This window comes from Neophocaena asiaeorientalis, unplaced genomic scaffold (assembly GCF_003031525.2).
Source record: "Neophocaena asiaeorientalis asiaeorientalis breed wild unplaced genomic scaffold, Neophocaena_asiaeorientalis_V1.1 scaffold371, whole genome shotgun sequence".
NCBI lineage: Eukaryota > Metazoa > Chordata > Mammalia > Artiodactyla > Phocoenidae > Neophocaena > Neophocaena asiaeorientalis.
In genome coordinates this window covers 21519-37746 of record NW_020172369.1, presented here as the reverse complement: position 1 = coordinate 37746, position 16228 = coordinate 21519, and the positions used below count along the sequence as shown (strand labels likewise).

The 16228-nt window shown below is 36.6% G+C and overlaps 1 protein-coding gene across 1 annotated transcript in view; it reads left to right on the top strand.

Annotated features, from left to right (window-relative positions):
• LOC112390495 (NEDD4-like E3 ubiquitin-protein ligase WWP1) overlaps positions 1-16228 on the top strand; it is a 60495-nt gene that overhangs the window by 28697 nt on the left and 15570 nt on the right. Inside the window, exons 5-8 of the mRNA XM_024731454.1 lie at positions 2704-2841; positions 2939-3005; positions 6050-6234; positions 14214-14550. Of these exons, the coding sequence (XP_024587222.1) occupies positions 2704-2841; positions 2939-3005; positions 6050-6234; positions 14214-14550 (727 nt within the window). The remainder of the gene's footprint in view (positions 1-2703; positions 2842-2938; positions 3006-6049; positions 6235-14213; positions 14551-16228) is intronic.

The following is a 16228-nucleotide window of genomic DNA, read 5'->3' as shown; positions in this document are numbered from 1 at the left end:
CAATTCTGGTTGGAAGTCCATTGAAGGAAATAAGTGGAGTAATGGTAGGGAGGAGGTCTACTTTAGGCTGGTCAGGGTTTATGCTGCTTTCCCAGAGTGCACTATCCGCCACACATTAGGCAATCACATATTGGAATGGATGAATATGCCTGAGTTGGCTTGTTTATACTGTAATAGAATAATACCCTCATATTCCAGCCCCTCCCAACACACACGTAGAGAGAATTATTTATGTGATAAGTCCTCCCAATTTTATGACTCAGAAATGTTATATCCCAATCTTCCATGTTATAATTGTGAAAGGCTAGATGTTATGAACAACCTCCCACTGCAGAACAGTTAGGTCCTGGATAGGATGAGTTTCTGTGGCATTGATGAGTTTTGCAAAGAGGCAGGGGTGGTCTCCAAGGGCTCCATTCTTCCGAAAAAAAAAAAAAAAAGACAAAGAAAACCTCATAAACTAGAGTTAGTTTAGTGGATGATGCTGATAGCACTTTTGGCTGACAGCCAGCTAGGGGAGCTGAGCTTAGACTCCTGTAGTCTTGACTCTTGGGGTGCCCTCACACCACTAAAAGAATAAGAAACTGACCCCGCCTGTACTAAAGCCCAAAGATTACCCTTAGATTAATATCAGAAAATGAACTCAGCATCAAAGATCACAAATTGTAAGAAGCCACCCATAAGCAGAGGTTGGCAAACATTTTCTGTAAGGGACCAGATGGTAAATATTTAGGCTTTGCAGGTCATATAATCTCTGTTGCACCTATTCGGCTCTTCCATTGTAGTTGGAAAGCAGCCATAGAAAATACGTACATGAATGAGCATGGCTGTGTTCAAATAAAACCTTATTTACAAAAACAGGTAATGGGCCAGACTTGGCCTATGGTCTATAGTTTGCTGGCCCCTGGATTCATTGATATCCAAAGAAGGATGACAAAGAGGAGGTCATGCTTTCATCAAAGTGAAATGCATGACACCAAAGACAAAAAAAAGCAGCTATGGAGAAAAACAGGTCATTTGCAAAGATTTGTAAATCAGGCTTACATAATTAGCAGTAATAGGATAAGATGATGGAAAAATATCTTCAAAGAGTTGAGAGATCATTATCAATACAAAGTCGGCATGTCCAACAAATCTTTCAGGATGAGACTCCAAACATTTACAGATTTTAAAAAAATGAGAGAATTTACCACCAAGAGACCTACTTTAACGTGATTTTGAAAGGCTATTCTTTTTCTTTTTAATTTTTATTGGAGTATGGTTGATCTATAATGTAGTGTTAGTTTCAGGTGTACAGCAAAGTGAATACATATATCCACTCTTTTTTAGATTCTTTTCCCATATAGGCCATTCTTTAAGAATCTACTCAAAGCCTATTGAGTAAAAGGCTATTCTTTAAGAATCTACTCAAATAGCTAAATATTTTAGGAACAAGAGCTGAACCTCCAAATTCCAGATACTTTAAATAGAGAAAGGTGACAAAAATGAAATAGAATGGTGGTCAATATAGTTTTCTTCAGACATAGATTATTAGAATCTAGATAAAACTGAAATTCATGCTTTTGTAGGGTTGGGATGGTTTTTTTTTGGTACTTTAATATTTCCTCTAGTTTCTCTGTTTTTATTAATGTTGATTTTGTGATGTGGAGTGGAAATGAGGTTTATGGTGGTGAAAGTGGTTGGGGTAGGTCTTCTACAAGGTTTTCTTTATTACGTGGTTCTTAAATTTTTTGCAAAGAATTCCTGTCTAATGGTTAGTTGTTACAGATTTTTTTTTTGTCTTATATTTTCTGTACTTGGGTAATTAGTCAATATGTTTGTGCTAGACATTTGGTAAATGGAAAAAAAACCCAAAAAATTTGTTAAATATTGGAGAGACCAAAGTCAAGGACATAATCTAAGAAGAAATATGTTTCATGATTTCAGAAGTGAAGATCAGATTGAAGTAACTGGCCTCATTTTGGATAATAATGGGATCACTAATACTTTTGATATGTATTCTGTGGGATAGGAGAAGTTGAAGCAAAATGACTTCGAGTTTAAGTAAGAATTAGATATCCTAATAATAGGAAGAAATATTTGGCCTTATATGAAAAAGAAATAATAAACTATTACCATTTATTGAGCACTTACCGTGTGTCAGATGTGGTGCTAAGAACTTTCTCTGTGGCTTTGCATTTGGACCTTATGACAGTTCCTTTAGTTTGATGCTTCTGTTATCTCCATTTTGTAATGAGGAAACTGAGGCTTTAAGTAGCTTGACTACTTTGACTACTTACTCAAATACAGCTAGAAGTTCCTGAGCTGGGATTAAGAACCAAACCCCCTGACTCTCCTGCAGAAATTTTGCCTTAACCACAAGTCTTATGTGGTACCTTGGGACAAAGAACAAGTTTAGGCAGTTGCTGAGCTTATTATATAGATAAATTTGTATATTCTCAGAGGTTTATACTGTGCAAAGGGGCAATTAAAGGTGATATTGAAAATATGTGGTAGAGGGAAAGGAGTTATTCAACTAGGTGAGAAAGGAAGTGATTCTGGTGTAGTATAGAAGGGCCCATAGATAAAAACACATAATTCTTTCCACATGTAGCCGTCAAGCACTGAATTAGAGTAATTCTTGATATGTAGTTTTGATTTCTAAAACATATTTTTGTATATAACAAAAGTGTTTAAATTAGGTTTGTTTTTTTTTCCCCCTAGTGGAAAGAGTGAAAGAACAATTAAAACTTGCCTTGGAAACCAAGAATGGTGTTGTGCAAACTGGTGAATTAACAGTTGTGCTTGATGGACTGGTGATTGAGCAAGAAAATAGAACAAACTGCAGCTCATCCCCAACCAGTAAGCTAATAACTTCATGCGTTTTCAAAATTTGAAGGAAAAAAAAACCCAGCAAGAAGTATATAAACACCTAGTGTCTTTCTTTTTTGTCATTCAGTGGAAATACAGCAAAATGGTGATGCCTTACATGAAAATGGAGACCCTTCGACAAGGACAACCACCAGGTAGAATGTTTCATTTTAGTATTTGTGACAAAGTAATTAACATTTCCCACATATGAAGTTTTTAACCTTAGTTTAGAGTTTGCCATAGAATTTAAAAGCTTGTATCTAAGCATATCATTTGGTTGAATTCTTATCAAAGTAGTTTTTAGAAAAATAACAGCTTTAATGAGATAATATACATATCATAAGAATAACGTGTATATTTCAGTGGTTTTTAGGTTAACAGAGTTGGGTAACCATCACTGCTGTCTAATTTCAGAACATTCTTACCATCTTCAAAAAGAAACTCTGTACACATGAACATTCTCTCTCCATCCCTCTTTCCTCCCAGCTCCTGCAGCCACTAATCTTCTGTCTCAGTGGATTTGCCTGTTCTGGCCATTTCTTGTAAATGGTATCATATAATATGTGATCTTTTGTTACTGGCTTCTTTTACTTAGCATAAGGTTCATCCATGTTGTAGCAAGTGTCAGAACTTCATTCTTTTTTTATTGGAAATGGCTTTTAAAAATCTGTATTTGGGCATATTTTATCAGTAAATAGAGTCAGATAATGTGGGGAAATGGTCATCTTATTGCTGTCTGAATTGGCAGCTTCCTGTAATCACTAGAAGATAGATGGTGCACAGATTGCGGTCTCCCCTCAGAGATCATCCTGCCATCTCTGTGATTCCCATATGTTCACATTTGATGACAGTTAATAGAGACTTCCTGTTTGAAATAATTTGTATTAGAATAAAAGCATGTAATAGCTCAAATATAGTGGAATGAACACCTGAAAATATGAAAATATATTGCTGTGAAATTGACTTGTTGCATTTGAAAAAGCATGCCAGTATATGACAAAGTGTGGCTTTCATTAATCTACAGTTACTAATATTACTCCTAAATTGCCATTAAATGATTTTCATAGAGCACTTGAACAGATCAGTATGTCTTCTGAATATATATTTGGCTTAAATTTATTTAGTATCCGCATTATAATTTACACTGAGAAAATTCAGGACTGAAAGGGTACAACAGGTAGATTAAAATGCATTAGCGTGTGTGCATGTATATATATGTACATATATATATCTGTTCTTAATAATTTTTGAAATATAATTTTAGATGGATAAAGGAGCTTGAATCACTACCAAGCTAAAACCTAATATTGTTTATTGTATAGTAACACATTTTGAATCAAAGATTAGTTCTACAAGCACCAGGAGAACTTGAGTTGGGTTCTTTTACTTGGACTGCCAGATCACTGATCCTTGCTGGGTGTCTTGGGAGGGGTGTACAAATCAAAATCACTTGGGAAATTTTTCAAAACTTTACCTGCCTGAAGTTCCTCAACACATTTCATTCCAAATATATAGGTGACAAGGGAAAGTATCGTTTATCGTCCAGATACTTACTGAGTGCCTGTTTGGTGCCAGACACTAGTCCAGGCACTAAGGATACAGTCCTGTTCCTGTGAAATTTTCATTCTGGTGGGATAGAGGTAGTTAGTAAACAAGTGAAGAAATAAATTAGCTAATTGGAGATAGCAATAAGAACTATGAAGTCATTGAAACACAGGACAGGGTGACAGGAATGTAAAGGAGCCTGTTTTAAAGAGAAATGTCAGGGGATCATCTCTGAGGAAGTGCCATTCGAACTAAAATTAAAAGGCCAAAAATGTACCATCCATGGAGAGATTTCAGGGAAGAGCATTCCAGACAGAGGAAATAACAAGTAAAAAGACCCTATTTCTAGTTAATTTATGCTCTGCAGACTCTTATAACTCTAGAATATATTTAACCTTTCTTTGATAATCTTCTAAGTCATTATAATTTTACTCCCTGTGTCTAATAATTTATAATAAACATTTGAAGACTTTTCAGCATGATTTTCATATAAAATTAATTTATTAATATGTCTCCTGCAAGGTGGGCAAGGAAGAACTTGGAGAGAAATAGATCAGAGAGATAGATGGGGTGGGACAACTGAGATGTGATCTGATTTATATTTTTTTAAAAATTAAGGCTGCTCTCTGGAGAAGAGATATAGGGTGACCTGTGTATATGGAAAAGCTCTCTTGGTCACTTACATGGTATCGCCTAACTCCCTGCCAAAGTGTTTGATTTTGTAGTTGTAAATATATTTATTTATTTATTGCAGTATGAATGCACTGTAAATTCTTCTAACTCTGGGATATAATATTTCGCCTTTTCTGATCATCACGTACTCATTATTTTAGTGCTAGTACATAATAACTTGTGATCAATTTTTTAAGAATTTTTTGGTCTTTCAGTATTCAATAAAGTTCCAATAAACAGTTTGGAATTGATTTTTATAAGTTTCATGACCTTTTTGAAAATACTTTCAGAGCATTTTAAAATAAATATTAATATTCTTAAGACCATTTAAGTCTATTTAAGACTATTTAAAATGTACAAATTGAACATTGGTTTGAGGGACTGAATTCATTTTGACAGTATATTTGTATATCTCAATATATTGATACATTTATCTTACAGTGTGGGTACACTTAGAACTGAAAGTAATTTAAACTTTAATATAGCAAAGTATGTAATAAAATGTAAAAAATAACCTGTTAAAAAAGTAATCAGGGTATCTTTTGTTCATTACCCTTTATACCTATCATTTTGCTTCCATGTTAAGAACTTGGTAAATATTTCTTATGAAACTTCTGATGAAAAGTTATTTAATTGTGGACTTCCCTGGTGGCACAGTGGTTGGGAGTCCGCCTGCCAATGCAGGGGACACAGGTTTGAGCTCTGGTCCAGGAAGATCCCACGTGCCGCAGAGCAACTAAGCCCGTGCGCCACAACTACTGAAGCCTCTGTGCCTAGAGCCTGTGCTCCGCAACAAGAGAAGCCACTGCAGTGAGGGGCCCATGTACTGCAACGAAGAGTAACCCCCGCTCACCGCAACTAGAGAAAGCCCACACGCAGCAATGAAAACCCAGCGTGGCCAAAAATAAATAAATAGATAAGTTATTTAATTGTACTTAATTCATTGAAGTAAGGCTTTTTTTCTTTTTTTTTTTTTTTATAGGTTGGCTGCTGAAGGTACTAATGGAATAGATAATCACGTACCTACAAACACTGTAGTACAAAACTCATGCTGTTCATATGTAATTAATGGAGACAACACACCTTCATCTCCATCTCAGGTTGCTGCCAGACCCCAAAACACACCAGCTCCAAAACCACTCACATCTGAGCCTGCCAATGACACTGGTAAGCATGGCTGCTTATGACACATTGTTTAAATGAAAAGTAAATTAAATTTTATTATCTATACCTGTACTTTTCTTACCGTACAATCTTTCTTAATCTTCAGTTTTATAAAAGGAACATGAAGATTGCAATACCTGAAATTTTTTCTAGTAATTTGAATTTTTCTAGATTATTTAGGAAGATATTCCAAAAATGTATTAGTTTAGAAATAACCACACATTTCACTAAGCAAGTACTTACTTGATAGCTAGATTCTTAGGCTGTATGCTACAAAAAATACTATTTAATTCATAATATAGAATATATTTCTAAAAGAATTTGAGGGAATTCATTGATTTGTTAGTAATGAATGGTTCCTTTAACCTTTTACCGTACAAATATTTACTTCTTGGCACGTAACTTAGTAGTAAAATGTACTGTGAGCTGATGTAACTCTTCAAAAGTTTTATATTTTCCAAGAGTAACTGTTATTCAATTATAGAAGGACTGCCTAAGGAAGATTTTTTTCTATAATCCTGTCTTTCAATGGATCCAGCTGTAATATTCATAAATCATTTTTTGTTTGATCTTTATAAATTAACTCAGATGAATTTCTTTCTTTTTTCTTTTGCGATACTCGCGCCTCTCACTGTTGTGGCCTCCCCCGCAGCAGAGCACAGGCTCCGGGCGCGCAGGCTCCGCGGCCATGCCTCACGGGCCCAGCCGCTCCGCGGCATGTGGGACCCTCCCGGACCGGGGCACAAACCCATGTCCCCTGCATGGCAGGCGGACTCTCAACCACTGCACCACCAGGGAAGCCCCAGATGAATTTCTTGAAACTCAAATCTTAGGACTTGCTTCAGATTACTAGCATATGTCTTGGGGCTAGAGTTGGAATCCTATTCTTTTCATTCCAGAGCCTATATTCTTTCCTTCATCTATTTATGGGAAAGTATTAAAAAGTAGAAACATGTAAGGAAGTAATTTAGTAATTAAATGAAAATAGATGGGTTTATAGATAAGACTGTTGTATATTTATACCCAAGATTGGGGGGATATTTACCATGCATTTGGTGAGTTTTTTGTAAACGTAGGAACTGACATGAATGTTTTTTTGAAAATTTAATTTGTTTATTAATGCTGCCCTTTTTTAAAAAAGATAGACTTAAAGATCCTAAGTACCCACAATAAGTAGACTTATTAGTCATTAATTTAAGGTGTCTGGAAAATGCAGAGAAGATAAACACAGATAAACAGGGTGAAATTAGTGAGCAGAATGCATTTATTTTCTGATTCTGGTATCCTTTATGGTAAGAACATTTGCCTCAGATTTATTAGCAAAAGGGAAAAGGAAACATTTTAGATTATTCAGGATTGTCTCTAAATTAAGAACAGACCAGTTAAAATAGCTCCTATTGGGAATTTCTGGGCGGTCCAGTGGTTAGGATTCGGCGCTCTCACTGCCGGGGCCCTATTTGATCCCTGGTCGGGGAACTAAGATCCCACAAGCCTTGCGGCCAAGAAAAACCCAAAAGCAAACAAAAAAAACAGCTCCTATTCCTGATATTCCATCTTTTTTTTTCTTTTCTTTTCTGTGGTACACGGGCCTCTCACTGTTGTGGCCTCTCCCGTTGCGGAGCACAGGCTCCGGACGTGCAGGCTTAGCGGCTGTGGCTCACGGGCCCAGCCGCTCCGCGGCATGTGGGATCTTCCCGGACCGGGGCACGAACCCGTGTTCCCTGCATCGGCAGGCGGACTCTCAACCACTGCACCACCAGGGAAGCCCCTGATATTCCATCTTTTATGAATCTGTATGAAAAGGTACCATAATGTGACCAACATCCTCACTAATTCCAAGAGAGTAAATACAATAGTGAGTTTCCTAGAACTTTGACTTATATTATCTCTCCTAAATTAAATTTACAGTTTTAAAAAATAGTCTGGGAAAAGCACCTATGGGAAGGACAAATAATTTATTTTTTTTAAATATCACACATAGAAAAATGGCTTATCTGAGTACCAGAGTTCTTAACAATGAAACATAAGTCCATTGCTTTTGGCCTATGGATTTTTAGGTTATCAAATAATTACCCATACCAAAAACCACACATACACAAAAACTAGTTATCTACCCATAAATAAATTTACATTATAAGCATTGTAGCTTCCTTGAGAACACTCCAAAGAGTTGTAAAAAATAAAAATAATACCCTTATGTGACCAGGCTTGATTTGTTATATGGGATTATCATTGGATTCAGAATGGTAGATCCAATTCCATTATTTCTGGAAGTAATTAGATAGCAGTGCCAATTCTTGATTAAGTCTACTCTTTATTCATGAGAAGTATAAGAATGTTGAATGCTCATTTCAGAAAGGCTTATGGAACAATTCTGTTTCATTCTTGTCATCACCTTCCATTTAAAGTATATGGAATTTGGGGATTTATCTCTTCATTCTAAAATATTTAGCTGCTAGAGTAGATTGGCCAAAGTATCCATTGACCACTACATAGTTGCATGTTTCAGCTTTCAGGCTTATTCAGATGTTGATGCAAAAAAGAGAAGGACTTACTGAGTTCCCCCTCATTGTAGAATCTCTTATTTATATTCTACAGCTTGTTAAATACTTTGTAGACTGTTTCTGTTGGGAACAGATTCACTTTCCACATTCTCCTCTTATTTATCCTCGCCTGAAATTTCAAAGTGAAAGTAAAACACACACATGGGCAACTAGAAATGAAGGCTCCATTGTAAATAATTCCCAAGACATTCACAATAATTACAAGGAAACCTAAGACAATCAGAGTAACAGCTAATATTTGTGCTACACATGTTCTAAACACTATATGTTCATTGACTGATTTAACTCTCACAATAACTCTTCAAAATAAGTACTAGTATTTTTCTTGTGAAGGAACTGAGGCACAAAGAGATCCCAGCTAGTAGAGGAGTTGTAATTGACATCCACCTCTTAGGCTCTCACCTCTCTGCTTTCCTGTTCATTTAGATGTGTGTGATTTTTATAGTGTCTCATAGTTATGATGTTCATCTTTTATACCATGATAAGCTTCAAATAATATTCCCCCAGCCAACTTAGTGATTGTGTTTGCATGTTCTTTTTGTTGTTGGTGACATCTGACCAAACAATCCACCTGTCATCATTCCATTGGCTGGTTTACAAAGACTTCTGGAACCTACTCTGTTGGTAGCAGTCACTTAACCAATGTCATCTGTATGATCTGTCATCCCTTAGTAGGATGATGAATTCAGGTATCTTTTCAAGGGGTAGTCTGCTTTAAGGTGTTGGTGTAAAAATAGGTTTTTTTTCCTAATCAGGAACTTTAAAAATCAGTTTTCACTGTTGGAGTGCTGATGGGGTGGAAGTGTGCATATTCTGTGTATAACACATTACACGTTTTTAATCCATTACTTGTGATCCCAAAATCCTAAAATCTTTTTTTTTTTGGCTGTGTTGTGTCTTTGTTGCTCTGCGGGGACTTTCTCTAGTTGTGGCGAGTGGGGGCTACTCTGTTGCCGAGTGCAGGCTTCTCACTGCAGTGGATTCTCTTGTTGCAGAGCACAGGCTCTAGGTGCACGGACTTCAGTAGTTGCAGCATGCAGGCTCAGTAGTTGCAACACACGGGCTCTAGAGCGCAGGCTCAGTAGTTGTGGCCCATGGGCTTAGTTGCTCCGCGGCCTGTGGGATCTTCCTGGATCAGGGATCGAACCTGTGTCCCCTGCATTGGCAGGTGGATTCTTAACCACTGCACCACCAGGGAAGACCCCCCCAAACCCTAAAATTTTTAAAACCAGAAGTTTTTTTGGTAAACTCATTTGATGGCAAAATGACTGGAACTGACTTGAAGGTATTTATAATTTTTTGTGCTTAGTGTGAGTATCCTTTTGTTTTGCTACAGAAGTAATACTGTGTTTAATTAGTGTGTAGGCCCCAATCTGACTTGGTATTAGTGTAATAGACAATATATGTGCCATACTATCTTTCTGAATTCTGAAGTTATGAATTCTGGAAGTCACTTGGTCCCAAGAGTTTCAGATAAGGGATTGTGGGCCTGGAGCTGAATACAAATTATTTCTTTTCATCAAAGACAGTATTGTACATGAGGGCTTTTGGAGGGGAGGGCATTTTCCCCTCACCCCCAACCTGTTCTTTTGAGTCTTAAGAGGATCCATTTGATCAGCTTAGTTGGTAAATATTGGTAGTTATTTTAAGCTAAAATGGGAGGCAGTCATGACTGAAGAGATTAGATTTGGCCTCTAACAGGACTGGGTTCCAGTCCCACCTCTGCCACTTAATGCTTTAACCATGTGACCTTGGACAAATTTAACATCCTCAAAATTTAGGTTCTCCATTTATAAAAAGAGACTAATACTCAATAATACCATATAGGATTGTTTCAAAGGTTAAATGAGGTCAATTTAAAACATCTACCATAGTCCTAGGACAGTGGTATTTAAGAAAATATTATTTTCTTCTTTACTTTTTCTCCCTGCCCCTAGCTTCTAGTGGAAATGACTTTTTCTAATGTATAATTACTGTTGTATTAATTAAGTAGAGCTCAGTTTGGTAAGTTTCAGGCAGAAATAACTGATTTCACAAGTTTATTAGACTTTTGCTTTTAGTTTTTTATTTATTTTTGCGGTACATGGGCCTCTCACTAATGTGGCCTCTCCCGTTGCGGAGCACAGGCTCCGGATGCGCAGGCTCAGCAGCCATGGCTCACGGGCCCAGCCGCTCCGCGGCATGTGGGATCTTCCCGGACCAGGGCACGAACCCGTGTCCCCTGCATCGGCAGGCGGACTCTCAACCACTGCGCCACCAATTGGAAGCCCAATTTCCTTATATTGAGCCATCTTTTAATTTATTCAGTTTCAGTTTTAGGGTTATATTACCCTTGCAGAATAAATTAAGGAACTCCTTTTTTCTTTTTCTCCACCAATGTACTATCACACTTCAGACAACACGGGGGTAATCTGTTCATTGAAGGCTTCAAAAAACTAACTGAGCCTGGTGCCTTTTGGAAGGATAGTATTAGATCTTTCATCACCTTTTCCATTTCTACTCTCATCTTTTCAATTTTTCTTTCTCTTGAGTGAGTTTAGTTAATATAGTTTAGACTTGTTGATATAAAGTTGTACATGGTATTCCAAACTGTATTTTTCTTTATAAAATTTGGAAACATTTATTTCATGGTTTCTCCAACTTTTCTGGTAAGAATTCATCTGAAGCATTTGTTAAAAATACAGATTCCCAGACCCTTCCCTAGAGATTTCCCCTAGAGATTCAGTAATTCTAGAATGGAAACTGAGACCTATACTTTTTATAAGATCCCAACTGATTCTGATCAGGTAAGTTAGGAAATTCTGATCTATTATATTGTTCCTTTAATTCCTTTCCTTCTACCATTTTCCCCTAGCTCTGGAATTGAATGCTAAGCTCATTTATTGCTATTTGTTCTTATATCCTTGGATACTTCTTTTGCCATGTCAAATATTTGATACAAATATTTTCATTGCCCTTAGTTTCCCTAAAGTTTGTGATTTCATTATTATTTTTTTCTTTAACTTAATAATTAGTTTTCTTTTTAATCTTTTAAGCAAAATTGATTGTGGGTGGGGGAGAACTGTCATTTTTATGGACATATAAGCATCAATTTTCTCACCAGTAAAATGGGAATAATGCTGGTATCTGCCGCATAGCATTGTTCTGTTAAATAAGATAATCCTTAAAAAAATGTTTAACAAACTCTGCCAGACTTTTAGTAAACATTTCAATAAGTTGTATTTTGTTTTGTTTCTAGTTTTATTGAATTATAGTCAGAATGTCACCTTCTGATTATAGAATTGGGATTTTCCTTTGGTCCCTTACATGTCATTTTTTTCTAAGAATTCTTAGATTGTTTGGATGGAATATATATATAATGGAAACTCAAAACTACCTCTCTAACCCTGTAATTTAGAACAGGTGTATTGACTGTGTTATTAAATCCTTCATATACTTAATATTTCTACTAATGCTCTTTTTATCTGCCTAGTTTTGACAGAGGTATGTTCACTTCTTTCTCTGTGATTTATCTTTATTTAACATTTATTGTTTTAGTATGCCAGGCATGTTGTAACTGTTGAAAATACAAAAGTGAACAAGTCTGACAGTGTTTGCATTCTGAACTCAATGAAAAAGAAATAAAAACAAATAAAATATTTCAGAATGTGAGAAAACAGTCTAATATGTAGCCTGGAGGGACAGTGGGGCAGGTTCAGCATTAAGTAAGATACCCCAGCACTGCCTTTCTGAAGGAGCGGTTGAGTCTGGACTCTGCGTGATAAGAAGCAGCCAGTCAGGAGCTATTCTGAGACGGTGGGAACAGCAAGTGCACATCCCTGAGTGGGAGGGAGTTTGTTCTATTCAAGGAACAGAAAGGAGACCATTTTGAGAAGTCATGTGTACCTGTGGAGTAGACTGTGTAGAGTCTTTGTCATGAGCTGTGGTAAAGAGTTTGGAATTTATTCTGGTTGTAATGGGTATGTTTAATTAGGGCGTGAAAACATCTGTGTATGCTTTTATAAGATTATTTTGGCTGCTATTTGGAGAATGGATTGGAGTTGGACCGGAGAGGAAGCAGGCAGACCAATTAGGACGCTATTGCAGTAGAGTAAACAAGAAACGGTGGACAGGGGTAGTGGTGTAGACGGAGAGAAGAGCTGAGAGCACTTGCAGTTGAATTGTTGTAGGAGAGAAGTTTTTGCCTTGAACAACTGAAAGGTGCTATTTAATAATTAATTTTATTCCTCTGTTTTTAACAGTTTGTGTAGCATGTGCTATGTTTTAGTAAGCCTAAGAGTTTATGATTCTTTCTTATTGGACTGGATTGTCTTTTGTCAAATATTCCTCTTTTCCCATTTAGTGTTATTTTGCTTTGAAAATACTATTGCTAATCTTTTCTTTTTTTGGAAATTATTTTCTGCATTGTTGAAGAGTGAAAATTAAATGAGTAAATTCACTTTGACTATCATATATCAATTCTGAACATCATGTAAGAGACCCAGAATTTAGTCTCTCTGCACATTCTCTTTTCTTTTCTTCATGTTATCTGTGTTGAGTACCGGTAGCACTATAAACATTTTATTTTTTATATTTTGTTATTGATTTTTTTTCTCCCAAAGCTACTCTCCCCTGTAGTTGGTACAGAACTTCATTGGTTCTGTTGTTTTTTGTGCTTACTGTTTGATTCCTTTAATAGTACTTGTTTCTGTCCTTCCCACTATTTAAATCTCTTTCTTTAAAAATCCACCTGAACGTTCCACTACTCTTAATTATGTCTCTCTTTTCTGTTTCAGTTAAAACTTTGATGTGTGATTTTCTAATAGATTTTGTTCAATAATTTATTCTCTTTCCAGTTTTAATTTGACTCACTTTTATAGTGACACGTAGTTGAAATGGATGAATCACATTTAAAATGAAAATAAAGAAAATTATATCACTGTATCCCAGTGCTGGGTTATTTCTTTAGCAAGTGTAGAACGAGTTCCTGGATCTTTTTGTAGTCCCCTGTAGTACTTTCTTAAGAATTAATGCCACTTTATATTTGGCAGGAGTTCTTTTGATATTAGCTGCATTTGCATAGGAAAGGGAGCTTGAATGGGGTCATTTTAAGGTTTTTATATAACCCATGCAGATATTCAGAATTGATTCTTTGGAGGAAAAACGTTTGTTCATGTTGTTTTCTCTTTCTCTAAGTTAGAGTTATTGGTATATACATATACATATATATATACATATATATATATATATAGTCTTAAGTTTTATTATTTAAACGTTCATCTCTAAAATGTGAACAACAAAAATTATTGTCTGTCTTATTTCTGTCCGTACCTGATATGTTGCTCAGTATAAATTAGGCTCTGAATAAATGTAATTGATGAGTTAACTGGTTGCTTTGTCATTCCTTGATAGATCATCTTACTAATTTTCCCCTTTCAGTTAATGGAGAATCATCCTCATCTGCACCAACTGATAATGCTTCCACCGCGGGTTCTGCAATAGTATCTGGAGAAACCGCCTTGTCTTCAAATTGCACTAGTACTACTGTCGAAGATCCTCCAGTTCAAGAAATACTGACCTCCTCAGAAAACAATGAATGTATTCTTTCTAACAGTGCAGCATTTGGGTCTGAAGCTAGAAGTACATTAGATCCTTCTACCTCCAGTTCTGGAAGTAGCTCTGCCTTCGAAGCAGCCAAATTAAGACAGCCAGATGTCTGTGTGGAACCTGTCCGGCAGCAGTCTGGAAATGCCAACACAGAAACTCTGCCATCAGGGTATGTTAAATTAATGATTGATTGTCTCTGCCTCCAAGAAGCTTGTTTAGTGGCTCAGGTTTTTAAACATACATACAATACAGTTTGAGAATGCTGTGATGAAAGTACGGTGTATACAGTGCTGTCCTGCACAGCTTACAGCAGTTAGAATTTCTACTCTCTAGCTGTGGAAACTGCACCTCTAGAGGTCTCTACCTCATTGCCATCATTTGCTCATCACAGTCACTGTGTCCATACCCTTTCTTACTTTCTGAACTGTTTTTTTCTCAGTGCTCTTTACTGGCTCATCTGATTTTGCCTATTGCCTAATCGTGGTTTCAGCCTTTGGTCTTCTCCTGAATGTGCTGCCTCTGTTGAATCTTATACTCTCCCATCATTTTAACTATTAAATCTATATATCCAGACCAGAGCTTTCTCTGAGCTTATTTTTATCTACTTACTGGAAATCTCCACTGCTTCCTGCAAGCATTTTTGGCCATACAGTATCTTCCCTTTCCTCTCAAAAATCTCTCATTTTCCCTTTGTCTTCTGTCTTTGGCAACTTAGTCATTTATCTTAGTCTCATGTGTCTACCATTATGACACTGATATATAAGAAGCTCTTCTTACTGTCAAGAACCTCATGATCTGATGGGGGTTAAAGATAAATAAATAGTCATTGTCTATACAGTTCAATTAAAGCTAAGCTAGAGGTGTAAGTTTAGGGTGCTGTGGGAGGGAACATATTTAGAGGGAAGTTAGTGGGGAGTAACCTGCTATACTGAGATAAAGAGTACTTTCTGGAAGAGGTGACCCTTGAGTGGATTTCTGAAAGAGGCGTAGGAGTTAGCACAGCAATAATGGAGGCACAAGTGGTGAAAGGTTTCATTCTCAGTGGAGCTAACTGCACATTCGGATTTCTAACATCCATAACCGAGTAAACTGAACTCAGGAAATGGTATTTTGTTACAGCTTGAGTTGAGCATTGGAGGAAGCAAGCTATGTAGTACTGAAGAATAAACAGTCCTCTGAAGAATTTTGTATACCTGCTAAAAGTTTGGGAGTTTTTTTCCTGAAAACCATGAATAAACATTAAAGAATTTTAAGCAGGGGAGTGCCACAGTCATATTTGCATTTTAGTAAAATTATTCTAGGAGTGGTATAGACAGATTAGGAGTCAAGGGACAAGCTAGAATAGCAGCTAGGCTGTTTCATACATGAGAGAAGTGGGCACATTCCTGTTTAAAGTGGTAAGTACATAAACTTAATTCTGTGCGGCCAAGTACATGCTTCAGCATGCCTGTAGCCACCGTATGTGATCTTTGCATTAGGAGAATTTTGTAGGGATCTAGATGAGTGATTTTCAGATTGCAAGTTGCAGCCTGTTAATAGATTGTGACCAGCATTTGAAAACATAATAAAGTAGGTCAACATGGACTAGAATAGAAAACTGAAGTGTGTTAGGTAAACATTGTTTTGGGAGTTTGTTTTTCTGATGTATGCTTGTGTGTGTAAAATCTGTAGGTAAATAGCAGTCTAGGGTGAACAGAGGCATTTATGTAAAGTGTATTCTTACTCTGTGAGCTGTTATCTAGAAGGTTGAGATGCTACTAATCCAGGTGAGAAGTAAAAACAGCCTGCACTAAGGTAGATGCTAGTCTCCTGGGGCGACGTTATGATGGGTGTGGTAATTAGCTGTG